Source organism: Scophthalmus maximus, chromosome 6 (assembly GCF_022379125.1).
Source record: "Scophthalmus maximus strain ysfricsl-2021 chromosome 6, ASM2237912v1, whole genome shotgun sequence".
Taxonomy (NCBI): Eukaryota; Metazoa; Chordata; class Actinopteri; order Pleuronectiformes; family Scophthalmidae; genus Scophthalmus; species Scophthalmus maximus.
The window spans coordinates 6,507,501-6,533,677 of NC_061520.1; the positions used below are offsets into that span (position 1 = coordinate 6,507,501).

General features: G+C 46.7%; 2 protein-coding genes across 8 annotated transcripts in view; both read right to left on the bottom strand.

Moving 5' to 3' along the window:
* Positions 1-2,589: 2,589 nt before the first annotated feature.
* On the bottom strand, positions 2,590-12,612 carry mybphb (myosin binding protein Hb). Of its 4 annotated transcripts, XR_004793658.2 has the most exons (14): positions 12,316-12,612; positions 11,161-11,223; positions 10,898-10,966; positions 10,569-10,703; positions 9,758-9,925; positions 6,828-6,916; positions 6,506-6,701; positions 6,276-6,415; positions 6,019-6,178; positions 5,128-5,264; positions 3,841-4,027; positions 3,672-3,725; positions 3,020-3,052; positions 2,590-2,912 (listed from the first exon to the last, which is right to left on the bottom strand). XR_004793658.2 is itself a non-coding variant. In XM_035632635.2 (13 exons), exons 1-12 carry the CDS (start codon positions 12,536-12,538, stop codon positions 3,694-3,696), a joined length of 1,599 nt encoding a protein of 532 aa, XP_035488528.1. In that variant the 5' UTR covers positions 12,539-12,612; the 3' UTR covers positions 2,590-2,912; positions 3,672-3,693. The 4 variants fall into 4 exon arrangements, 1 of the variants encoding a protein (XP_035488528.1); XR_004793659.2 differs by lacking the exon at positions 11,161-11,223; XM_035632635.2 differs by lacking the exon at positions 3,020-3,052.
* Positions 12,613-13,605: 993 nt separating this feature from the next.
* Positions 13,606-26,177, bottom strand: part of nav1b (neuron navigator 1b) — a 77,278-nt gene continuing 64,706 nt past the window's right edge. For 2 of the 4 annotated variants that reach the window (XM_047332908.1, XM_047332907.1), the window contains 17 exons: positions 26,009-26,086; positions 24,407-24,490; positions 23,932-24,043; positions 23,697-23,827; positions 22,330-22,508; positions 22,064-22,220; positions 21,547-21,745; positions 21,186-21,283; positions 20,984-21,079; positions 20,344-20,512; positions 18,864-19,099; positions 18,594-18,748; positions 18,413-18,484; positions 17,548-17,744; positions 17,294-17,412; positions 16,974-17,171; positions 13,606-16,868 (listed from right to left, as the gene is read on the bottom strand). In XM_047332908.1, the coding sequence (XP_047188864.1) occupies positions 16,785-16,868; positions 16,974-17,171; positions 17,294-17,412; positions 17,548-17,744; positions 18,413-18,484; positions 18,594-18,748; positions 18,864-19,099; positions 20,344-20,512; positions 20,984-21,079; positions 21,186-21,283; positions 21,547-21,745; positions 22,064-22,220; positions 22,330-22,508; positions 23,697-23,827; positions 23,932-24,043; positions 24,407-24,490; positions 26,009-26,086 (2,364 nt within the window). In that variant the 3' untranslated portion in view covers positions 13,606-16,784. Of the gene's footprint in view, positions 16,869-16,973; positions 17,172-17,293; positions 17,413-17,547; positions 17,745-18,412; positions 18,485-18,593; positions 18,749-18,863; positions 19,100-20,343; positions 20,513-20,983; positions 21,080-21,185; positions 21,284-21,546; positions 21,746-22,063; positions 22,221-22,329; positions 22,509-23,053; positions 23,063-23,696; positions 23,828-23,931; positions 24,044-24,406; positions 24,491-25,326; positions 25,336-26,008; positions 26,087-26,177 lie in introns of all 4 variants that reach the window. The other 2 variants (XM_035632945.2, XM_047332906.1) reach the window with 2 other exon arrangements.

The window sequence follows — 26,177 nt, forward strand, 5'->3', positions numbered from 1 at the left end:
TGCACAGTTACCTCAGACGCCGCGAGGCTGCGTGAGCTCTTTTACACCCCTGCTGAAATCTCACAAGTGTTGACCTCTGGGGCCCGGACAGTTGACCTTTGGGGCCCGGACTGGAGAGAGCGTGCAAACGGACGCCTGCGCCACAAGCAAAATGACCAGCGCGTCCGTGACAGTCCGTCCCTTTTTGCTGGTGCAACATTTTGTTAATGAAAAGCAACGACGGGACGAGTGGAGTGCGGGCGCCAGCTCCCCCATTACGCTTATTAAAACCCTCTGGGAGCGTTGCCAAAACATCGCAGCCAGTTCAGCTCCCCCCCTTCAAGAACGACCCGTCACCGCGACCGTCCCGTTGCCTTTGGCGTTTCCCCTCGTCATGGCGGCGGCCACATGGTGCATGACCGGCGAATTAAAAGCAACACATCCGCCGCGTGAGTCAGAGATCCTGCATCATCATCATCATCATCATCATCATCATCATCATCAGGGCGTCCTGCCTTTTTTTTTTTTCATGAACTTTCCATCCTGCTCGTTTGTTGCTTTCCCCCAACTTTTTGATTTATTCCACCAGAGGGGTTTTTGTTTTTTTTGCGATCGCCTTGTGCTGGACTTCATGACAATGAATCATAGTAGCCCGACACAGAGACGCCGAGGCAATTCAGCAAGGCGACGAAATTATGAGCCTGGAGCAGACGTACGGTTCAATAAAGGTGAACCGGGAGGTTTAATGAGCCTCAGACATGAAATGAAGACGGAAGCAGCAAAGTGAGACGAACTACAAGAAAACAGGTCGAAGGCTACGAGCGGCTCTGCGAGGCGGGACTTGGAATGGGAACTCTGCCGCGCAAACACGCAGAGGTTTGTCCGAGCATGCGAGTGTTCCGCCATCTTTGATCGCAGACGCGTCAGAGTCGTGAAACTTTCATCTGCACAGTGAGAAAAAGTAGAGTAGAATTGTCGGATTCAAACACGCGCGGTACATTACTTGAACAAATCTAACACGCACACTCGCAGTGATTTTCGTCACGAGGTCTGAAACCTTTTTCCGGCGCCGGGACCTAAATTAGACGGGAAGTCTCTCGCTCCGTGACCCTATTGCAGCATGTCAGCACCCGGGGACCAATCAGAAGTAGGCCCCCGGGACCCAGCTGCGGCTCCTCGCCCACGGGCTCTGCACTACGCTAACGGTGCAATCGGCTCAAAAACCAGCGGGAGAGGAACATTTTATCAGTTCAAATCATTGACTGCGTGTCAACTGTGTTGACCTTCGATGATCTCAGAGATTTTGAATTCATTTTTTTGGTGGGGATTTCTTTTTTTTTAAGGCAGCGAATTATGAATGTAGATCACATGCTGCGCGGCTCTTTGTACCCTCGCCCTTTTTCTTTTGGAGCCTGTAGATGTTGTCGCCTGACCGTGACACTAGAGGGAGCCACACCTGAAGAGACAGATCATGCAGAGCAAACTACAGGCCCGTTAAACATTGAACTCACTTTCTGCAGGGACTCTATCATTCTTTCACAAAATATTCTTCAAGCATGTTCACGTGAGGCCTGTACTTTTTTTTTGATTTACAATTATTCCAACACTATTGTCTGATTTCCATTCCCCCCCCCCCGTTTCAGTTTTCTACAGTAGCACACTTCACCAATGCCGGAAAACCGCTTCCTAAAATAGTCCCGCGTGAGATGGAGCGCCGGAGCTAATTTGGTCAGCCCCTGTGTGAACCCCATGTGTCTCTGTAACCTGGATAGCTCTGGCGTCCTTCCCCTCGTATCACTATGCCGGCAACTCCGAGAGCAAATAGCTACAAGATCAGTATTATAGGCCGGTATTATTATTATGGAAGTCCTGGCATGCTGCGATATACCCCGGGGCCCGTACGAGCCAAATGAATTGCGCTGCTGTCTCCGGATTCTCACCGCGCTGCTGCCAGAAAGTGCTTCGGCGGCGGAGTAAAACAATTATGTCAAACTGCAGATACAGGAGCTTCCAGGCCTGTGGCCAAAAAATGAATTTCTCAAACAGCGTTTTAGCCGTGGTTCTCCCCTTCTTGCATTCCTGGTTACTTTTTATTTTGATTTTGGTACTAATCATAAGGGGAAGTAGGAATCTCCTACAAAGTGTAAACCCAGGAGAATTTTCAATTTCTACTCATTTGCTATTAGAAACATAATTGTATTATGAACTAGATGCATTGACACAAATTGCAGTTAAGTGAAATTGATGAATTGGACGTGAATACCAGTCGAAGTTCACATTTGATGTAAAATTAGTGCCAGATCGCGCAGATCTTTCCAGAAAACTTTTAGAAAATAAATCTGAAATTACAAACATGTAAAATAAACGGTTCTTTAACTTTCAGCTCCTCTATAGCTCCTGAAAAATGTGAAAATCAAAAACCAAAACTATGAAACAGAAAATCGACGTAAACTCAATCTGACCGCGCCCATAACTGTCCCTGCCCTTATTAAGTTCTTCAATGTGAAAATCAACTGTCCCTGCCCTTATTAAGTTCTTCAAAAAAAATAAAAAAATATGCTCCTTGGATTTCAATTCAATAGAAGACACGGTATTGAAAACAAAACCAAAACCAGAAATTAAATGATTTATTGATATAAACACGTAGATGTTACATGTAGAATCTCCTATGAGGATCAAGTGAATCCATGCTGTGATATTCTTGGCATACAACCTAGTTACACGGACACGATGATGAACTAGGGAGGTGATGATTTAGTTACCGTGGACAGTATCGTTGGGGGGAAAGAGCTGGTTGTGGACGTTTTTGTATGTAGTGAAAAGGCATAAAGCGACAACAATTCTTCATCATAACAGAGGTTAACACTTGGCGAGAGGGTCACAGGCAACGGCCATATATACATGTTCTCTCCAGCGAGGAATCCAGCGCCTTCCTGTAAGGAAACAAGGGAGATTCAATTCAAATTCAATAAAACGTTCGCGCGGCGTTCGCCCGCGTTGTGCGCGGGACGGTTTTAGAAACGCTAAAAGTGTCACGCACCTTATGCTGCAAAGGCCTCATTCCGTCCGGCTCCTAATTTGGGATTGCAACAGATGCACAAGCAACAGCAACAGGTGTCACAAAGAGTCCGAAGTGGCAGCAATTCAGAAACACGAGAGAGGAAGAGAACAAAAAAAACTGAAGCAGGGCGAACGTGCACCAACTTTTCTGTGTATTTATGCACAAGAAATAGGCCTCAGCTGCTATTTAGTGTTTAAAAGAAATCTACAATGTTGCACACATTAAATGTCGGAGACGTTCGAACCATTTCAATGTGCAGAGAGTAACCGGCAAATGAAATATTAATTTCAGCGTGGTAAAGGAGCCTGCCGCCGCCGCCGCTGAGTCAAGGAAATGTGATTAAGTCGCCGCAGGTTTAATTTATGGCCCGCTACCTCTCGCACCCTTTCAGTGAGCAGAGGCCACCTTTTCCAAGTTTAGTGCCCCTCCGTGTATGGAGAGTAAGTCACGGAGGAGGCACGTGTCACCTCAGGACTCATATAGACCAGCCCGCCCAATACACGCAGAAGCATGCACAACAACTTTTTGAAGCTCGGTTACGGTTTCATAAGTTTCATTTGGTTGATATTGTTTTTTTGATGTGGCCCGTTTACTGTAGCAATGAGGAAAAAGGATCCGAACCATTTCTGACCTGTGGTTATGAGAATGTTGACCTATTTCTTGTCGGCGTCTGCGATCGCCGGCTCTGTTGGACAGAAACACAAGTTTGAAAAACTCAACGCGTTGGGAAAAAACGCAGTGTTTGCAAAAAGTTAAACAGACCGAAGATGTTGATGTGAGTTTTGCGGCTCTTGACTTACGTTTGACCTCCAGTTTGCAGCTCACGACGGCCTCTCCGTGGTCGTTCTTGGCTTTGCAGGTGTACACGCCGCCGTCAAAGTTGCCGGGCTTGCGGATCTCCAGGGAGCAGATGCCCTGGACGCAGATCTGCCTGTACTTGGGGTCGTCTCCAATAATCATCTGGTTCTTCATCCATATAACCTTGGGCTATGGAAAAAAACAACAACAACCCATATATCATTAGGATTACTACAGTGACTAAATTAAAACGATTCCTAGGTAAACTGGTGTAAGTGTTGTTTCTAATTATGTTTGTGCCACTCGGGCGAGTAAAGCTCTGTTGACTGAAGTGGACACGCGGCACGCCCCCCCCCCTGCCCACCGCCCCCCTCCTGGGGCCCTGCAGGGAATGTCACACATGTGACCCTGCTTCCCCGCTGACCCCTTCCGCCCTCCTCTAGTCCTCCGCCGCTTTCCAAAGAGGTCAAATACAGATTCCAGCCTTCTCATCAGGACCCTCGACGGGATCATGAGCCCAAAGAGGAGGCGAGCGGGGGGGGGGGGGGGGGGGGGGGGGCGTTTATCAAATCTCTTAATAAGCCCGGTCTCCACTTTGTTATGACCACTAAGCTGCTGACAAGCGGCGGAAGCAAAGGGGGGGCTAGGGGCCCGTTGCCACCTCTGGTCTTACAGTCTAATCCGGCGGACAGTGACCGCATGCTTGGTGGACTTCTGTGTTTCAACACTTGAAGGGCGCGCGGCTTTGTAGATTGGATCAGTAACACAACTGCCAAACATTTTCCCAAACATTCCATTACTTGTTTGAGACCTTCCATTGGTTGGAACGACTCTATCCTCATTTAGGTCGTCATGTTGGGCATTTTTGCAATTCAAACAGGAACGTTCCACAAGTGGCGTTATCCTCGTTTCAGCTGTGAGCAGCTTGTTCTTTTTACAAGGCTCCTCTCCGACGCCGTGGTGCGTTCAGTGACACCCACATTTTGAGATTTGAATGTTGAAACACACCGAATTTATTTCATGGGGAGATCATAACTGGAAGGCAGAATGTAGGCATTTGATTTTGGTCGGCTCAGATAAGTGACGGAGCGGAGGTGTGGTGAGTCTGATGCGAAAAGCAGGTTAACTCGAGAGCATCAACAAAGTAATAGGACAGTTAGAAGAATCTGGAGCCGGAGCGTTGGAGGCCCCCTGGGCTAAGACATGCACAACTCTAACGGACGGCACAGCTCCGTTCGCTAGACTGAAAGAAAAAAAAGGGAAAAGACGTTAAAATCCTGTCACTGTACTTTGGGCAGTCCCCTGACGGAGCAGAGCAGCTTGGTGCTGTAGCCGATGGTGGTGGCTCTGTCGTTCAGAGCGGTGGTGAACTTGGGCGCCTCGGTGAAGTCGCGCTCCTTGTAATCGGGGGGCCTGTATTCGATGCCTGCGGAAGGGAACAGAAACACAGTTGGCTGTAAGCCTGCCGCTACGCAGCTGAGATTTATACTGTGAAATCAAACGGCTTTTCGGGCTCTGAGTAGACCATCACTTTTAATGAAATGTTTGATTATTAATATTCATTCTTCTCTAAACGATCAATCCGAAGGTCAGTTGCATCGCTTGCGGCCTTGCACCTTTACTCGTCGGATTGCGTCGGTCTGTAGAAGAACAGCCACTGTAAACGAGCGGGTGACGAAATCTGTTGAAATGAAGTTTGTCGAATTTGGATCTGTAAGGAAACAATCCGAGCGCAGAGGGCCGCTTGGCTTTCTGAGCTTTCCACCACATTTCATGGTATTCTGACACGGTATCGAATATTGCACTGCTTGTTCCGCATATTTACATAACATTATGTATTTTGTATCCACAGGAGCACGTGGACTTGGTTGTAGTTTCTCTAAACCTGTATTTTATTTTTATCCTTCTGTCCATCTTTCCATCTATGGTGCGTTCCCACCGAATGCAAAAAGCGAATTGTTGCCACGGTGAGATTATATTCAAAGCTGTCTTTGCGTTGACTGTGCCTTTGTCGACAATGGCGTCACTCGCTTTCACTCGCTCGCTTTGAAATACTTTAGACGCTATGTCGCGGAAGCCAAGGAGCGTTCAGTCACTGGCGCCCGCGTCCGGATAGAGAGCGAGCGAATATTTCTGGGTCTGATTCCTCCGGTGTCGGCCGACGGGAGGCAGACGGGTACCTGTCTTCAGGATCTTGGCCTCCCCCTTCGTCACGGCGGCGTTCTCGCTCAGTCCACACTTGTTTTCTGAGAACACTCGGAACGTGTAGGTGTTGCCCATGATGAGGTCAGAGATGGTGGCATTCAGTCTATGGTAGTGTTCCAGCACAGTGAACCAGTCCTGTCAACACACACACACACACACACACACACACACACAGTGAGGAGGACTCTCAGAGGATTCAAGATAATAATCATTACAACGCAACGGGCCTCACTCCAGTCTTTTTGTCGGCCTTCTGTATAGTGTAACCCTTGATTTCCGTGTTCCCACTGTCCGTGGGCGGAGTCCACTCCAGGGCAACGTTGAAGCCCCAGGTATCCACGATCTTCACGCTGGCCGGAGGCCCCGGCAGCTCTGCGGACAACGAGGCAGCGATTTTAGATATAGTCCCCTCCCCGCACCAAACGGTACGATTTTGTCAAACGCAAAACATTCCAAACTCACCGACGATTTGGAGGGTGAGCGAGGCCTTGTCCTCGAAGTCCTCCACCTTCACACACATCTCATACACCCCGGAGTCGTCTCTCTCGGCCTGGCGGATGAACAGGATGCTGTCCCTGTCGGCGCTGCGGATGTTCACCCTCTTGGTGTCCAGGGCCTCTCCGTTCTTTGTCCAGCTGACCACGGGTTTGGGCTTTCCCTTTGGGGGGGGGGGGGGGGGGGATGGGGTTGGGGGAGATGGGGTTGGGGGGGTGTCAGACAAATGGGTTCTAAGCAGCTGCTTGGCTTTTCACTCATCGTGCATGCACAGGGAGGCGCAGCTTACTGTGAAGGGGATGGTCAGGTTGATCTTGTCTCCAACGTTGGCGACGTACCTCTGCCTGAGGAAACGGGGCAGGCGAACCTTGGGACGGTCTGGAGAGAGAGAAGCACGGGGAGAGACATTCAGCGGTCGTCAGCTACATGGACGCAGCGGTATTGTTACTCAGCATCAGTACTGCGCCTTCCACCACTGAATTACACAAACAGCCTGAGCAGGATTCTGAGCATCCGTTCAAAGATCTCAAAGATGGATGAGCGCGCGGAGCGGATCTGAGCCCAGTGGAGTCAGGGAGCTGGTCGGCGGTGCCATCGAGGTGTTCCTGTGCCTTTAAAAGGGCAAACGTCTGTCCAAGTCCCACTATCAGGCCTTTTGTGAAGATCGTTCAGAGAGTTCCCCCCCAACACGGCAGTTTCCATGAATGTGTCAGTGTCCATTGTCCCAATAATCGATCAGAACATTTAGAATAGGTTTGTTCCAACTGTGCCTTTGTACAGACAGAGGGTTTGTACGTCAAACGTTTGGATGCACTTTCAAGCTTCAATTATTAAAATTCTTATGGAGCGACGCACAGGAACATTTTTTTTTAATTATTTGTATGATTTTTCAGTTTTTGGTGACCTTATTATTTTATTTTTTACCAATAATCTTTGAACGATCTAAGGTTATATTCACTGGAGTTGTGCTAAACAATATTTAATGTGCATTTTGTGTGTATTCATATATTTATTTTTTTTTGCTTGTTAGAGAATGTTTGTATGTTTTTAAGCAAGATCAATACGGTAAAAATCGAACCTTTTTAAAATAATACCTCCATGACTGCCATTTTTATAAATCTGTTCACTTATTCACTAAAACTCATCAATTCATCACACGTCATGGGGTCATTCATTTGTGTTTGGAGTCTGTGCTGTCCCTGACAAATACATTTTCTTAACAGGGATGACTATAGTTTAAATAAATAATTGTCACCACTTATGGATGATCAGGAACAATTCGTGGAACATCAATTGGCAACGGCCAATCTTGGTGGCTCAGTCAGCCAATATGTTTTTCCATTGAAACTGCAGACGCAGGACGCGCCGCTCCCACCACCGCCTCCCTCCCCTCGGCATTAGGTTGTAAAAAGACGAAAATAGCCCATAAATCATAAAGGGAAAAATTAGCCAGTGAGCTGCTCGGAACGATACCTAAGCCTCGGAGGGCCCGGGGCTCACTTGTGATGTGGCGAGCAGCTCCATGTGCTGAGTCCGGCCGAGCAACATTTGTCAGGTCTCTAAATAAAGCACACCACACTTTAGTGCATCACCTCCCCTCATCAGGCTCCAGCACTTCAGTTACTGCCTCTCGCATCCGAACACGTGAACCGAGAAAGACGCAGAAGCTACCACCCTGCTTTCCCTTGAAGAACAAGGAAAGGAACATGTGATGAAGCAGAGTGCATCTCTTCTCTAACCCTAACCACGCGTCATGTGTCTCAGTCGCTTCGGGCGCAAAGGGACGTTTCAGAAATAGGCACGGAACCTCCGGAGGTGTCGTGAGATTTCAAAGTGTCACCTGAGAGGTTGGACCCCTCGACCATCACCGACCAACCCAAGTCGCGCCCGCCTCAGCTCAAAGACGGGATGCACTGGAATGTACCGCCCTCTCTGCCCCCCCCCCCCCCCCCCCCCCCCCCCCCCCCCCCCCCCCCCCCCCCCCCCCCCCCCCTCCCCACAGCCCCCACCCGCTTGTCGCCATCGATCTTGGGGAAAAGGATCCTGACACCACCCTCAGCACGAAATCCTGGGCGGGGGTCGCAGCGCGATGGCGAACACAGCCGGGGAACATGGACCAGCGTCCAGCGCAATAGCGCCAGTCCGCCAGGGATCAGGTTCCCCGTCCGAAACTCTCCATTACGCACGACGAGACTCGCGAGTGCGTCAAAGTGACGCGGCTCCTTCCTTTTTTAAAGCCCTCGGGGGTCCAATCGACATTTTTTGTTTTTACCACAAATCACTTCAGATATACTGTCCGGGATCAACACGGAGAGGCGTACCCACAACCCACCCAGTAAAACCATCTACTTAACAAGTGCAGAGTTGTGGCACTGTCCCCGCCTCGGGCGGATCAGTGACTTAGAAGAAGGCCCAAGTCTTATGCCGTTAACACTGCAGGTATGTGCCAACAGGACGCGGACAGCTGAGAAGAAAACATTGCTGAGCTGCCTGCGTTTGACTCCTGCACTTTACGACCAACCTCCCCGCCGGTAAACGGCTCCATGAGGTTCCAACCAAGGCCCGTTTCAAATGTGGCGCGCCCCCGCGCGCTTGTGTCGTTGTTGGTGAAGCGTCATTTACGCATGGATTCAACATAATGGATTCTACATAATAATAAAAAGCACATTTTGTCTTCTTTGTTTACTCTCTTGATGTACTGATTTCCATCACAATTAGACCTGTTTGGGGTTTGATTATTATTTTGGTCGTGTTGGGACTCAAGACCAGACTCATTTTGTACCTGAGTGGAAACATTTTGATTTGATTTTAAAGAATTACATCCTGATTTGTCACTTATTCGCGTCTCAGTGCACATTTTGACGTCATATGAGTGCTGAGTAGTACTTGGACTAGTAAAAAGGCCTTGGACGACTGATGCATTTGTGAAAAATAATCATTATGATCAACTTTCACTTGTGTAGCTCCCCGTTTTTTGTTTTTTTTTATTCATGCGATCACTCATTCGTTTGGGACAACTTCTTCCCACTCATCCCTGTGCTGCGTAAAGCAAATGCTCAGATTGTGAAGCCTAAAGGAACCTAGTGTTATCAAAGGTTACACATCTTTGTCGTGCATCTGTTCTTATCTTTCATTTGGCCTATCACAACTACATGTCTTGCTTTTTTTTCGTTTCGGGGCTAAAGTGTAATGTCTCCGTGCAAAGAATGACTTTCTTACCGGCGACCTCCTTCACCAGCACGGCCTCGGGGAGCGCGGCGGCGGGGCTGCGGCCGCCGGCGTTCACGGCCACCACGCGGATCTTCAGGCGGTCGCCGGTGGCCTGGTTCTTGATGACGTAGCGGCAGGACTTCTGCAGGTCGGCGTTCGCCGCTCTCCAGTCGTCGGCTGCACGGGACAGTGGTGCGCGCACACAGCGGGGACAGACACACGGCGGAGGGCACAGAGCTGCAGTTTATCTCTTCAAGTCAAAGAGAGGGTCAACGACGGCGATTGTAACTGTGCAGGACGTGCAAACTGCAGGGACACACGGGACTGAGCGTGGCACAAGTGTGACCCAATGCTTGTGTCACACGTATCAGATATATATGATGCAAATGCCTCGTAATGGATGTGTAAATTGCTGCTCTTTTGGGTGCGTAACGTTCGCCCGCCTGCTAAATCCAGCCCTGCACTGCGCTGCTGCTGATATCAGCATCGGGCTGGAGGTCTAAAAGCAGGACCCTCCTGAAATGCCTCTCTCCTTGTAGGGAGAGGTTGGGTAGCCCGTGATATAACTCTGCGAGTGACACTTCGGGAACAGCTGCAGCCGATTCGGCTGACCCACATGAAAACAGCAATTTAACATCTTCCTGGGTATATTTTAAAAATGCATTTTCCATTCAATACGTGTCCCCCCCCCCTCCCCCTCCCCCCAAAACGGCTCAAATCAGCTTTTGAAATGCAAAGCTTTTCCCCCCTCAAACAATAATATACATATATAGCAATAACGCAAAGGTCGGCTGGCATTGTCTGTGTCGACAGCACTCACTTCCGTCCTTGCAGATTTCGATGGTGTACCCGTCCAGACCGGACGGCCCGACGATCTCCGGCTGGCTCCAGATGATGGAGACCGACGTGTCGTTCTTGTCCTCGACGAACAGGTCCAGTGGCACGCTGGTGGGCTCTGCAAAAAAAACCCCCACACAGAATTGTCATTTTCCCCCACCGACATTTGGCACAAATGGCCCCAAAAGCCCATCACAAATCAATGCAAAGGGTCACGAGAGGAGACGGTACAGTTCTTTTCTCGTGGCTTCAATGGAAAGGGGAAGTGATGAAAGGGAAAAAAAAAATCATATTTCTAAAGGAAGGGGTTACCTTTGGGTGGAGGTGGTGGAGGTGTGGGTGCTTTGGGCTCCTCGGGTGCAGGCGCCTCAGCAGCTTCCGCTAATGTTAAACAGGCATTTGCATTAATTATTTGCAGCATGTAAAGAGCAAAGCGATGCAACAATATGATCCGGGTTATGTGGCTTACAGCCCCCCCCCCCCCTCTCTCCCAAATGATTTACAATCTTTTTGGTCAATGAAGAGAGAGTGGAGAAAATGGGAACACGAAACGCAGATTTTGCAGGTTGGTTTACCATCAGCAGGGGCGTCGGTCTGAGCAGCAGGAGCGGCCTCCCCCGGGGCCGGAGCGGCGGCAGCTGTTATTGAATGTTAGATGTTAATAATCCGAGCAGTGAGCAGAGAGGAACATGTTCAAACAGCATGTGATAGTGTTTGCGTTGAGCCCGCAGACTGTGTTCCGTGTGCGTCACCAACGGGCTTTCCGTGAGTGTGGTTGGATCTTGTCCAAAGGGTTTGCAAGTTCCAACTGTAACATCGGTTGTGGCCCGCGTGCTCCGAGGAATTAAATGTGTTAAAATGACCAGGATGAGGTTAAAGGTGAGCAAAGATGAGTGAGTGAGGTGGCGGCAAAGAGGGACGTGTGATCCGAGTCTATTTTACCATCAGCAGGAGGAGGCGGCTCATCGGCGGCGGCTCTGCAGCAGCTGACGGCGGAGGTTAGATGTGAGGAGGCATATGACACTTTGAAAGGGTTTTTGTGACATTTTCAAAATGTTCTACAAGGAATTAATCGTTTTAAATGAACAGGAGAAAGTTAGAGGTGGTTGTAAAGAGAGACTCTCCTCTTAGGGGTCGTGTCGTACCATCTGCAGCGACAGGAGCAGCAGCGTCATCGGTGGGAGCAGCCGACATAGATGTTAGAGGTTAGACAGAGGGATGAATCAATGTGCACTGGAAATAGAATGCACGAGGCACGAAACCGGTGTTGTTCATATGCATTATCACATCAGTTTTGTAACGTGGGCACAACAACTGTTTCACATTGATATAATCCGGTTTGTTAATGTTTTTGGAGGTTTCTCTGGGGCTTTAGAGCGCGTCGGTAATTGTGAGTGACTTTTTCAGAGATGAGGCGGTTCTGAAGAGTCCAGGCAGGCGGATTGTGCAGAGACCATGCCGGTTCTGTTTCATGTGGGTTGTCTACGACCTCTCACTTACCCCTGGGGCAACCTTCACACTGAAGCGCGCAGGAGCGCATGTGCGTAAAAGGATGCGCCTCTACTGCGCGCTCCCCGTGAGCTCAACCAACTAACGTTAAACAACGTATCCAAAGTTCATCCACCAAAAGCTAGACCAAGAAATGATTCGGAATATTGCTGCCTATGCAGTGTGCTACAGGCGGAGACCCGAGGGGGTCACACGCCGCCGCTGCGCGCTCGGGCCATTACCATCTGCGGGTGGAGGGATGGGGGGCTGGGGCTCCTCGGCTGCCGGGGCAGCGGGGGCCTCCTCGGCAGGTGCAGCCTCGCCCTCAGCGGGGGCCTCCACGGCAGGAGCGGCCTCGGCGGGTGCGGGCTCGGGGGCCGGTGCCGGCTCTGGAGCCTTCTCCTCCTCCTTCTTGGCGGGCTCTTTCTTCGCCGCCTTCTTGATCGGCGCAGGCTTGGACGGCATGATGGATGGGTGGCAGCTAGTTCCCAACTCGGTCAAATCCGCGAAACTGTGTCCAGTGCCACCGGTGGTGCGCGGGTGGAGGAGTTATATAGCGCCGGGCAGGGTCAAGCACCGCCCCCGCTGGGCGACATGTAATGGATATAGGCCTCCCCGCACCAGGCACCATGAGTCAGACCACCATGTCCATTAGTCTGTCTCATCAACACTCACTGTTCATTAGTAACTTATTATTAAAACTCCATGACCTAATCAAATAGACACATATGTATGTAAATATATATGTAATACAATAGTGAGGCATTAACTTTAATCCTTTAATGCTCACGGTCCATACATTACTGGATTTTTAACAGGACTAATTATTACAATATTACTACAGACCCATTAAGAATTTTATTTTACTCATGGTCATTAATATGGAAGAGTACTAGAGCCAGTCACAACAAGAATAAAAAAATAAAGAATAAAGTGGGAATGATGGTGGGCTACGATTAATTGTGTTAAAGAAGCTTCATGGAGATGTCGAAACGTACAGGTTTTTAAGAAGTGATTATGTTTTAAGAGATAAAATGATATGTCAAAATAATGAATGTAAAGAGCTGTGGAAAATGAGAAATTTTGTTGTTTCCTAAAGGTTGACGGAAATACCTCATTTGTAAAAACAGCCTGTGAAGAGAATGTATTGTATTGTAAATGATTTGTGAGAATTCTTAATGCAACATCTGACGATGTTAAATGTGCTGCTTGATGTAATGTACTTGTTTTCTGCTTTAATTTAATAAACGTCTAAAAAATTGAAATCTAATATGCATGTAAAAAATATATGTAATACAATAGTGAGCCATTGACCTTACTTTAATGCTCAAGGTCCTCAAACATTAGTGGGTTTTTAACACCAGTAAGTATTACAATATTACTACAGACCCACTAAGAATTCATTTTGGCTCATTGAACCACTGAGCGAGCTGCTCCACATTTGAGAAATTCAATATAAAATTGATTGATGACTATTTTAAGGGAGGGGTTGGGGTCAACATTTTCAAATTGACACAGAAGAAGTAGCAGAATAAATATAACATGAATTTTTATTGATTCCAACAAACAGTGATAGGTGGATGAAAGCCTTCAGGAACATGCCTTATCCATGTATCGGACCCAACTCTGCACAAATATACCTTTTCTGTCAAGTGATATTTTGTATTTTCTTTTCTACTCTCCCTCCTAAATGATTGTTGCCGCATCCAGGACGCCGACCTATTTACAAATCTTTACAATGATGTCCTGTACAAAATAGAGAAATTAAGTTTTATAAAGGATTCTTTCGTAAAAAAAAAAAAAAAAGAAATATCAAATATCTGAGTATTAAAAAGGAAAACACATCACCTAGAATGAGTTTCCTAAACAATACATCGATTTGAACATTTTTTTCTTCTCTCCTCTTCACACGGCGAGTTTACATGCATTTACAACACTTAGAAACCCTTAACATTTGCACGTCAGTGACATTAGATATCGCATAACATTTTTTTTATTTGAATTTTTTTTTTAGTTTAGTCCACAGCAAGCTTTGCAAAAAATATGACTATTCAGCAACCTGTATTGGCCTAAGATATTAGATTGATCTCATCATCTAGTTTTATTCTACTTGGAATTAACAATGCAAACTGCGAAGAGCTGATTGTTGCCGGTGTCAGGCTCACAATTTGATCTTTTAAATCATCTGTTGCCATTCACGAGGTCAACACACATCAAAACAGCTTCCCAACGGCTGGATTTCTTCATCTACACCTATGAACCAACGCCAGACAAACTCCTCCTCTCTTTTAAGGCTCAGCATCACCACGCTTCCGTCCCATGGTGCACTTTGGTCCAAAGACCGGTGCGGACACGTTTCTTTGCTCGCGAGGCTGCCGACACCAGTAGAAGTTGCTGCATAGTCCCGATGCACTAGGTAAGCTAAACACAAATCACGGCCACAGTATACTACGAAGCAGCAGGCACGACAACCACGTGAATGAGACGAGAAGCTCGCGCTGATGGCTTTAGTTCACCTGCAGGAACAGACCGGGGGGGGGGCGGTGACACTGTCCAAGGCCTGAAGTATTTACAAGGACGGAAATGATTCTCACGCGGTATTTTTGTTTTTGGTGGCCAATCAGAGCTGCGGATTAGCTTGAAGCAGTGCAATGATTCTAACAAAGCGGCCGGCAGCTCAGACGCAATTTTAAAGTTTGAAACTTTTCCGCCAAGCTGTCATTAAAGTGGCCTGACATTCATTTACCGGATTTACGTACGACGTGTGGTTCCGAGACACAGTCTGTGATGAGCAGATGAATTCTTCAGGGCTTCTTCTCAAAAGTCGACACACAGAGATTAAAGTTAAAGTCTTTCGCTTTTCACTCCTGGAACTTTTTTTTTTTTTTAAGTACTCTCTCACGTTTTGCTCGTTTCCGTGTCGCGCACCCAGAATGTTCTTGAATATGAAAACCATACGACATCAACATGGGCGTACACCGGACAATGTGTCACATGACTCCACTGCATCTACGTAATGTTCTTCAACACTTCGTCACCAACACGTCCTAATAAAAAAAACAAAAAAAACAAACAAAACCCCATCATCCTCCAGATCAATTTCACACATTTCTTTAGGGTTCGACTGATCTATGACAACAAAAACGCTTTGCTAAGCTACCCTGGACGTCCACGCCACCTTTACTCAACAATTAAAAAAACAGTCTGGGACATTGTTAAATGAGTTTTCAACTCCGCCCGTGAAGTGCGTGTGAACTGCTGGAGACGGACGCAGGCGGCGCCAAAGTCACGCTGCTCGGGCCAAAGTGTTTTGCCGTGGAGCTTTTGCGATAAGGCTTCTTTCAAAAGCACCTTACTAGATAATTAGTACCGTTTCTATACAGTCTACAGTTTAACTTAAACCCTTTACTTGACAATCAATATGCATTAATTAAAAGTACAGTATTTGGTTCAGTATATTAGATATTTGCACCAACTAATGGCAGGTAAAATAACCGATGCAGCCTGATTGTATGTACATAATATATACAGCTAGTACTCTGAACATGGGGGAATAGACAGATTTGAAATTTAAAAAAAAAACATACACAATACTCTTTTCAACATAAACTGTCAAGACAAAGAAATATGATATCGGAATTTAAATAGCATTTGCTCATTCAGTTTAGGGTGTTGGTTATGTTGTGTTATCCCTGTTTAGTTAGTATCTAATACCTGATATATATGGCGACATTGGTGACACTACTTGTTTTAACCTAAAGCAAATAATCAAATTAAGTGCTTGGGGGGAAAAAATGGTCCAGAAAAAAAAATCAATGGACTTGCGTCACTGATAAATACGTTTTCTTGTACGCAAAAGAGTATGACAGCAAGTTTAATTTCAACTAGAATAAGTTGTAAAAACATGCGAAAATGCACAATGAAAATTGATTGGCTGTCCTGTAAAACAAAGATGATTAAAATGAAATAAATAAATGTCGGAAGCTGAAGACTGATTTCTGACCGTCTCCGCTCGCGATGATGTCGATGAAAGCACCAGTGTAACTCCGCTGAATGTTGAGGTGACTTTGACGTCTTTGTTCTTAAGGCATTGTTTTTGTGTATATTCCACCTGCTCGGGTTGTAAAAGTTCAGGATTGCATATATGTACGATATATGTGCCTTCAAAAACTCTACACGCCGTAGATATGTACCAAAGCACTTTGCACTAAACCAGGAGCATCTCGCGTGCTGTCATACTCTTTTATCCGAAACGAGTGACCGTTGAACGGCGTCCGTCGACAGAGGACGCCCGTTATCCCATGATGCACTTGGGCACAATACGGGACGGACCGTGTGCTGCTGCTGCTGCAAACAAACAAAATCACCTGATCGTCTCAGTGAGCGTCTATTTAGCACCAATCTAAGATGACTGAGGGCTAACGCGGTGGTAAAGGGTTAAATATATATCTATATAAAGCAATAGAATATAGAGATTTTCCATTCAATATTTGTGAGCAGTTTTTGAAAATACTGCATGTAATAAAATGATCTGTAATAATAACCCAGTTACATTTTTTAACCTACTGTGTGAATGGCCGTTTTAAAATCCGTCCCTACAGCCGATTCTCTCAGGGTTCATGTGTTCCTGAATGTGCACTGTGTCAGTGCAGTGGATTAGGAAATCAAATAGGATTCTGAAGTGCCAAGTGATTAAGTGTGAGCTTTGCGTTCAAAGTTTAGGCAGGCAAGGGTCTTCTCTGTCGGGGGATTCAATGTAATTGGCCGCCTCTTGCAGTTTCAGAAGCATTGCCATCTACAACAGAGAGAGAGAGAAGAGTTGAGGAATCAGAAATGCTCAAGGATTAAATCACTCTGACAGCACTTAGAGAGATTATCAGGTAACGCTTAAAACCCTTACCAGCGGATCAGATTCCATGGAGCTGGGTGGAGTTTCCTTGTGGGGCCTCTCCTCGCAGGGTTGACCCGGGCTGCTGGAGCCGATGCTGGGGGGAGGAAGGTGGAACAGCTTGGCCTGGTCCTGCTGGGCAGACGGCCAGGGCAGCGTGCCCCTCACCCACTCCACCGGGTCCTCCCACACCGCCTTCTGGCCATGGACCTGAAGTGTCACAACATGCCGCCACAGTAGAATTAGCGCGCAACACTTCCTGCGAAAGGAAAAGCCGACGGCACTTCCCGAGGGGTGAATGTAACGCACGCTGGAGACGTTTCTGTCGTTACCTTGATGCCGTCCTTGGCCCCTTCCTGCAGGTACGGAATGATCGAGTGGTTCCAAAGATCAATGAACCACGATCGGAACTCATCCACTGTGACTGGACATGACAGGAAAAAGCACGGGCCTGAGGGCACGGAGGAAGGGGGGGGAGACAAAAGTACATTGAGACAATCACCGGCCACAGAGATGAAGTGCTCTACACCCCCGACAAAATGAAAAAAAAGAGACTTTCTGCTGTCTTGTCCCGAGCGCTTCGTACCGATCAGGAAGTCTGACGTGCTGTGCTTCTCAAGGAAGGCGTGGAGCTGATACCAGAGTTTGGGCACCCAGTCCAACACCTTGATCAGGTCTTCGTTGGTCAGGCTCCGCTCGTCCTCCGACTCCATCATCTTCCTGTGCAGGTATCGCACCAGGAAGCCGTTGGCTGGCTCCACGTTGTTGGAGAAGGTCACCATCCTGCGACGACGACGAGGAAGAGGTTCATGTCAAAGAGTCATATCACAGTATAAATACTGAAGGTGTGTACACTGTCCCGCTTATCTACATCAACCTTAGATTCTGGAGTTTACAGTTAACGTTATAGCTGAAGGGAGGGACGGGCTGACAACTAATACAAATGGTACCTACCAAATTTTAAATGATCAGATATAAATAATATATGAACAGCAATATGTATCTACTAACAAGTTCTTATTTAAATCTCCTTCCATTTCAAAGAGCTTTAATCATCTTCCTCCATCAATTATTATATAGTTATTGTGACAATTTCATACTGAAATCCGTTTCTTATATAACAAAGTTATTTTCTGCTCAAAAGGAGGTAAAATATATCAAGTGGGAGTAATAACAAGACATTTATTTCAGAAAATTAAGTGATATATATTAACATTACTTGGATATTAAAGTTATTAGATAATAATACATTTTCTGATTCACTAGTCACAACAAAGACAAATCATTACTACTACTGTACAAAACTTACACTTTGTTATCGTCCAGTTTAAAGATTTTTATACATCTAGTTTATTCTACACTGAGGTTCGGATCTGATCTAAAAATATAATCCAGAACAATTCATCCGAAAACAACGACGGCAGGAGAAGAAACCACTTTCTTCAACCAACCTGAAGCTGAGATGCAGGCCGTGGTTCGCAATCATCTTCACTGGCTGATTGCTTGTCCCAATTATGTAGGGACTAAAGGGAGAAAAATTACACCCAATTACATATTTATCCATATAAATAGATATCTTACATGAACATTCAGATAAATATTTTCCCACTCATTTTCGTGTGAGGAGATTACCATTTGTGATATTTGCAGGTGAGAGCACCGTTCACGAGTTCACTGATGGAAGCCGGATTGTGAATATCATCCAGAATGACGACCAGCGGTACTTCTGACGTGCCGGTTTCCCGATCGATTTCATTGGCCAGGTTGGACAGATAGAGCTGTAGATCCTGCGGAGGGGAGAGAAGGCGACAGAAGATGACAAAGGGAAGCGGACAACATCCCGCGCAGGATAACCCCACCGGTGCGCGGACTCTTGTGGCGGGGGCGGCAGTTTTCCGTCACCTTGCATGACTGCCGGTGCATGTTGAAAGTGACCACGATGCCGTCGGTGACTTCGCGGGCGCTGCGGTCCACCAGGTACTCGGCCAGCCGGGAGGCGAGGTAGCTCTTGCCCGTCCCGCTGGGTCCGGACAGGATGAGGCGGCGGTGCTTGAGGAGCAGACTGATGTAGTGCTGCATCATGGGTTTGGGAATGAGCGTTTCAAATACCAGGCTGTCCACACACTTCTCCTTTAAACCTGCACATAGTGAGGGGAAGGGTGAGAATGAACTGTGCAGTGATCACTGAAGTTGATGACTATCTGCTAATGTCCCAGGATATATTAGAGTTGGCGATAAACTGCAGTTTGACACTTGATATTCAAGAGCTCACGCTAGTATCTATGCTGAAGAACATTCGTTACAAAGAGGAAGGGCTACGGCGAGAAGCTTTTGCAGCAAATGGATTTCCTGAGCAACATGGAGCTCAAGAATTCTGCTCTGAAAATAACTTTGCGTGTTGTGCAGCGAGTCCGTGCGGCCTCCACCGCCCCGACATCTACGGGGCCCGTGTGTCTGCGACCAGCTGGGCCCGGCCGCACCGGGATCATGTTACCAAGAGCTCTGTCTGGGCTGCCGCTGCTTCCCCCGGCTGTCCGAGCACTTCGCTCCTTGCATTCCTGCATGCGAAGGTGCGGGGGGGGGGGGGGGGGGGGGGGGGGGTCGACTGCCGAGCCGCAACCTCGGCTCCTCCTCACTGATCACTGCTCCGGTTTAGGATCACTGACGAGCTCCACATATGTGCTCCTCACAAATCAGAACGCCGTCGTTTGGGGGAAAAAGATATTGAATATAATCCACATTTATCTGTACTTGTTGTGATAATGTTAAGACTGAATGCATGACATGACCAAATTAATAATCTAAAGTGTATATATATATATTAATATAAGAGATATATATACCATTGATTCCCAGTAAAACATATTTTAACGTTGTTGAATTAATGAGTTCATCAGCTGCCACAGGGTCATTTGAGGTTATATCATATCTGTATATTATATTTACAATGACTGGGATGAGGACAGCTCACAGTTCAGTGTACATGAACACATATTGGATGGCAAAAAGAAAAAAGAAACACTGAATCTGACATAGAGACAGACTCAAGAGCAGTTGCTCTGATAAGACCACAAACATGAGGATTTGCATAAAAAAAACTCTACGGCAAAAGTGAGCGACCAAAGAAGCAATTAAATGCTTGGACGCTGCTTTTAATAAATCAATGATTTGTGGTTTGAATCATTGAGGAGCTGATACTGAAAATGTAAGATGGACTGACTTCTGCCACAGAGAGACGACTCACAAGAGTCGTCTTTCTCATTTGCCCAAAATTCTGAATTCAACTTTGTGTTTCGAAGACACATTCAGTGGAATTTTTGAGAACATAAATAATATGGATGGAAAACTTCACTCCTTAAATCCAGTACGATCACACACAGACCTTTCAGCGACACCGTGATGCTGCTGGGGCCTCGGGACATGCAGCGGGAGGGCTGGTTCTCCGGAGCGTCTCCCCCCAGCACTCTCTTGATGTGGCCCATACTGTAGCTGTAAATGGAGTCGGTGGAGAGGCACAGACTGGAGGTGGGGTCAACCTTGGCGATGTACACCTGGGAAGGAAAAGGATGGAATAAGAAAAAGGGGAACTGAGTGAGACAGAATTTTGTGTTTGTGGATGGAAATATTTTAGAAAGAATGAATGTTAGCACAGAATTAAAACAAACACATTACTACAACTAGTCATATATGAAAGACAAACTCCGGAGATGTCCAGAAGCAAATCTGCGGACGTTGTCCAGAGTTCATGTCTGAAAACAGCTCTAGAAAAACATGCAGGGCCTTGTGACTACCTTGAATCCAAATCATTTTTTTACTGCGTATGTCCACTTCAATAAAACCAATAAGGTTGTGTGGGACTGCCTGAGACTGTATTTCTGCATTCTTAGCTTTCACCACTGCGCAACATGCTTAATTTAATGTGACAGCTGAATCACACACGTGAAGAGGCTGGACGCAAACCGTACATTCAGTTCCTGGAGAGTTCACGTTGAACCAAGTTGTCAGAGCAAGGGGCGTCTCACCTTGAAAGCCTGGCTCACGGCCGAGTCCAGCATGGTCCAGTCCATCCTGCCGTTCACCCGGACAGTGCCCACAAAGAAATCCTGCTGCTTGACCTCCTGTTGAAAGAGAGGGCAAACGAAAAATGGTGATGCAGAGATTTAAATTATGATGATTAGCCTGGAGGGGCTGCAGGAGGAGAACAAAAACACACAACACACTTACATCTTTGAAGACGTGTAAATCTGCAACACAAACCACCACCCGGACACGGTGGTCATCTCTCTGTGCGGAAAGGCTGAGAGAATCTGCGGACTGGACATCTGCCGAGGGGGGAAACAAAAGAGAGGATTTTTAAAATCAGCACTGAGCCTCTTGAAAGGGTATAGACCTTCAGAATAAAAGCTTGGGGTTAAATGATGCGATTTGACATTTAATTGTAGAAGATAGAAACTTTAAATATCTACATACATACAGATCTACCTCTTGTCCTGTCTTTTTAAAGATCATTTAGCGTTGCCCTCATGTCTTCCACACTTGTAAAAAAAAATAATGTGACTCTACATTTTCCGGGACCTGACTGTACCTGGGCTGCTCCCGTCGCTCAGCCCTCTGCTGTAGCTTTTTGGCAAGTGCACGGCCACCGACTGCCTCGGCGATGAACCTCCCAGCGCGGTGAGACCTGAGGACTGGGAGACGGAGCTGGAGGGTCCGGGAGACGGACAGGGGGACAGGCCGCCGGTCTTCAGCTGGTCGTTCTCACTCTTCAGGTTCTCCACTGTCCTCTGCACACAAAATCCCAAGTGTAACTGTACACAAACTATCGCGAGACCAAATTTTTTAAACCCATAAATAAAAAAGGACAATTGACAACAAAATAAATCACATTGCAAAGAGAACCTGGGCAACTACAATAGTGGAAAAGCGGCTGTTTAAGTCAGATTTGTTTTTAAAAAGTCAAATATACAGTTCGATTTCGGAAAAAGTAAAAATAAATCTTCTTCTGCAAATATTTACACATTTATCACATACATCGTTTTCACCTTAACACCGTTTTTTGTGCAATTTTTTTTTTTTTTTTAAATAATGCAAAAGGAACGTACCTGCATACTGTTCATGGCGTCCTGCAGCTGCTCCAGCTGATGAGCGGAGCTCAGAGCTTCCAGGCGGATATCGGTCAGTTTCCGCTCCTTCTCCCACAGCTCTGTGCGCAGCTCGGACACGACCTTCTCACCGCCCTCCTCGCCTCCTTCACAGAGTCTGCAGACATTCAGTCGGCACGGGACGACATGGGGCACACTATTAACTGTGGAGGTACGGTAACCTACTGTTGTGTCACGTGAAAAGATCAGCGTAGGCAGAGGTTTACCCGGATGATGATGCGGAGGCCGAGGACCTCATTGTCGACGGAAGACTGTCACAGTTGTGGTGGACCTTGGGGGAGGAAGGCGCTGAGGACTCGGGGGTGGCGATCTCCTCGATGTCAGCGTACGGCCCCGACGCCTTGGGGCCCTTCTTGCTGAAGGCCTTGTTGAAGGAGCTGCGTAACTGTTGAGAAAAAGAGATGTGAGACCAAGACGAGGAAAACACATATCCGGACACTACAACAACACACAGGCACCGGTTCTTCTATCACATTGAAGACGGAAAAATGCTCATTCGTGTGTATTTTTGAAGAAAACATGGGTGTTAAATGTTCAACCCTAACTTCCACTTTATTCAACTTTCAGGAATCACAATTGGTAAGGTTATACAAGAACGAGTCAGTCACGTAAGCTCGTAGAAAACATACACAAGACCATGAAAATCATCTTCATGCAAAGTTTCCATAACAGTGATTGAGCAATGTTGACGTCTACAGTCTTACACAACTGTTCACCGGGAGCCCATAACCGGGTTATTACGTCAATAACAAATGAAACCACAATTACATTTTAATATGATCAGATGAACACGGTACAGAGTCAGTTGGTGAATCGAGTTTAAAGAAGACGAGGATGACAGAGAGTTTCCAAACGTTTCACAAGTATGACTCATAAAGTACATGCAGGCTGGAGAGGTGGGGGTTTATTTACTGTAGCAACATCACTCACCTCAAAGACCTAAAATAAAAAGCAGGGCAGCATGAGGGAGAGACCAGAGTCATACTTAATAACAGATTGGGAACAAGATGGGAGGAGAATCACACATGTTCGCATGCGGGGGCACAAACTGGGACAGCAGCTGGCCGACGCTTTCAGACCAAATAGGACGCGACTCTTTTATTACTTACAGCTCATACATTTATATATTTTCTTATTCTTATCCTTTATGTTTTTCTTTTATTCAATTATTATTCTTAATCAATTATTCTTTATTCCACACAAGCCTTTATGAACTCGAGAGGTCGAGTGTTTAACCACGTGACACATAAAACCTTGGAATCAAGACAATCACTAGATTCGACTTTGATTACATTGGTGTTGGTTAAACATCTACATGACGTTAACAAGTAGAGTTACGCCAAAATTGGTTTAACAACTTTCATCCATTTCTCTGATGATCTGAAGAGAGGAAAAAACAAAACCTGATTCATAAATCACTGCAAAATTGTTCTTTGGGTGTATTCATACTAGCATAATTGTGGAATTTGCTGATGAATTTTGTACATGTTTGACCAAACTCTGTTTCACCATACAGTGTTGCTAATCGGCGTGACCAGCACCACTCAGTGTGTGGCGGCCTGCGAGTCCTCACCCAGCTCTTCTTCTTCTTCTTCATCATCATCTTGGCCTCCTGCTCTTTAAGGCTTCCCATGCTCGAGTGGCTGGTGGTGCTGGTGAGGCTGGAGATGCTCTCTGAGGAGTTCTGGCGATTGATCAGCAGCTCTGAAAACCAGGACAGACGCGAGCAAATTGAATACCAGGAGGGAAGTTTGTGAGATTCCCATCAGTCCAAATCATACTCTTCACCCCCAGCATATCGTGTTTACCTTTAGGTGTGATGTCCGGATTACTGAGAGCCCCCTGAATGATTTCTTGCGCCTCTGTATTCTTAGCCTTCAGAATCTCGATGGTGTCCTTCAGCTCCGTGAGCTCAGAGTCCTGAGGAGTGAGGAGCATCAATACGCATCCACGTTAGCTCGTGGGCCGGTAACTGAACCGAGATTCTTCTGATGCGAGGACTGTGTGTGGAATGTCTATCTGCTTTCATCGAGGATGACAGGTCGAGCCGAGTGGCTGATGACAACATGGAAATCCCACCACGCAACCCTCTGCCATTTGATCTCATTTCCGGGACTAACTATGTCACCTGGTAACTTCTCTTTTCACTGGCGAGAGCCAACATACAGTAAAAAATTATCATGTATTGATTGAGTATGTCTTCAGGTGTGTTTTTCCCCCATACATATTCAAAAGGACACGGATGCAACAGGTGGTACGTCATTCGTGATATCACCGAAATACCTTTTGGTCGGAGGAGACCGACAGTGTCTGCAGGCGTGCCGTCATCAACGCCAGGCTCTGCTCAAACGCCGCTACCAGATTAGCCTTTGAGGTAAAGACAAGGCAGTGGAAGGAGGCAGCGATAAAAAAAAAGAAAAAGACAAGAGGGAGAGGGGGGGGGGAGACAGGTATGAGTCACCGGCTGAATCAAATCAGTTTGCAGTCTCACACTCACAGCACATCAAGCAAATGTCTTTCTCCGTCTGCTGGGAAAAGAGGGAGGGGATGGAGTGTTGGACAGCTGTGGATGATGTCAGAGACGAAAGAGGAGGTCAGGGTGATGGTGGTGACGGATGGGAAGTGGTGTTGCACTGTGAGACTAACCTCCACAACCTCCCGCAGCATGTTTGACCTTCGGTCAAGATGTCTCACATAATTGCTGCTGTTGCTGCTGGTAATTAAGTTTATGGCCCTTTATTTCTGTTTGGTGTCTTTTGTCTTGGTATAAAAACCCAATGTGTGATTGATATGTATACAGCCTGTCATTCTATTTTTCAGTCCTTTATGTTAGCGCCTTGATTTGTTAATATTTGGAGTCACATTTATCTAAAAATAGAATCAAAACTTTTTTGTCTGCCACTCTTCGATTCTATTTGAATAGTGTAATCGACTTCCCGATAACCAGCCTCATATGCCACCGTCACTTTGGTCTCTCAGAAACTGCGATTAACATTTCCCCTGTGTTCTGAAATTTTATATAATTGACACAATAGTCAACGGATTATTCCATAATGAAATGAACCCCTTCGCAGCAGCCCAAGGCAACATGCTCCACGGTAGGCGTTGAGGGGCGACCGTGTCGGCCCAGCAGATATGTGGGACAACAACTCGTCAGCTTGACGTCCGATCAGAACCGGGTGGAAAGCAGCGGTCAAACAAACCTGGCCGAGCTGCGACACCCAGCATCCGGAGGTGCGGGTCAGCGGGAGGAACGCAGGGAGACAGCAGCGAGTCCGGCGGTCAACACGGCCACGAGGGTGAAAGAGAGGGACAGGGGCGTTAGGGGTGTGATAAGGCACACACAGGCGCCGCACAGTCACTTGACATGTCCAAAAACATCCACGTTAGTTGACATTTCAGAAAAGTCGGTGAGTAACAATGTGGCCGCACAGTGAGAAAATTATGAAAAAAAAAGAAAGAAAAAAAAAGGAGGGATGGGAAGTTTGTTATGTAGAAATAAAGAGTTAAAAGTGAGTATTAAGCGTAAGGGGTTAAATGAGCATGCATCAAGGTGTCATGCAGGGCTAAGGGACTTCAGTAAAAGTGGCCAGTAGTGAGTGGAAACATGTGCGTGTTTGCTGCGACACCCGAGTGTTAGACAATACGGTGGATCCGAAATATTTAGTTGTGTCATGCTGCATGACATCCTGTATATAGAGAGACATTTTGACACATCGGGGCCTCTCCTAATGTGACCGGTCAAAGGTGTCCGCTGAAGTTAAACGCTGACTTTAAGGACATTTAGTTTAATTCAGTTTTGAAATTCCCGACACTCTTGATAAGAAGCGCTTCCAAGTCATCAATAAATTAACTCATAAAAAGAAAAAAAAATTCCGGGCTCACGTTGGCAGAAAGCTGCATGGTCAAGTTGGCAACCTTCTCCTGGGAGGATTCCAGCTCGTTCCTCAACTTGCGGATTTGCTGTGGACGAAACTGCAAAGTAAGTTTGAGCATCACGGGCGCCGTGTCAGACAGGAGCTTGGACAAAAAGTGCTTGATGTGTTAAACTACA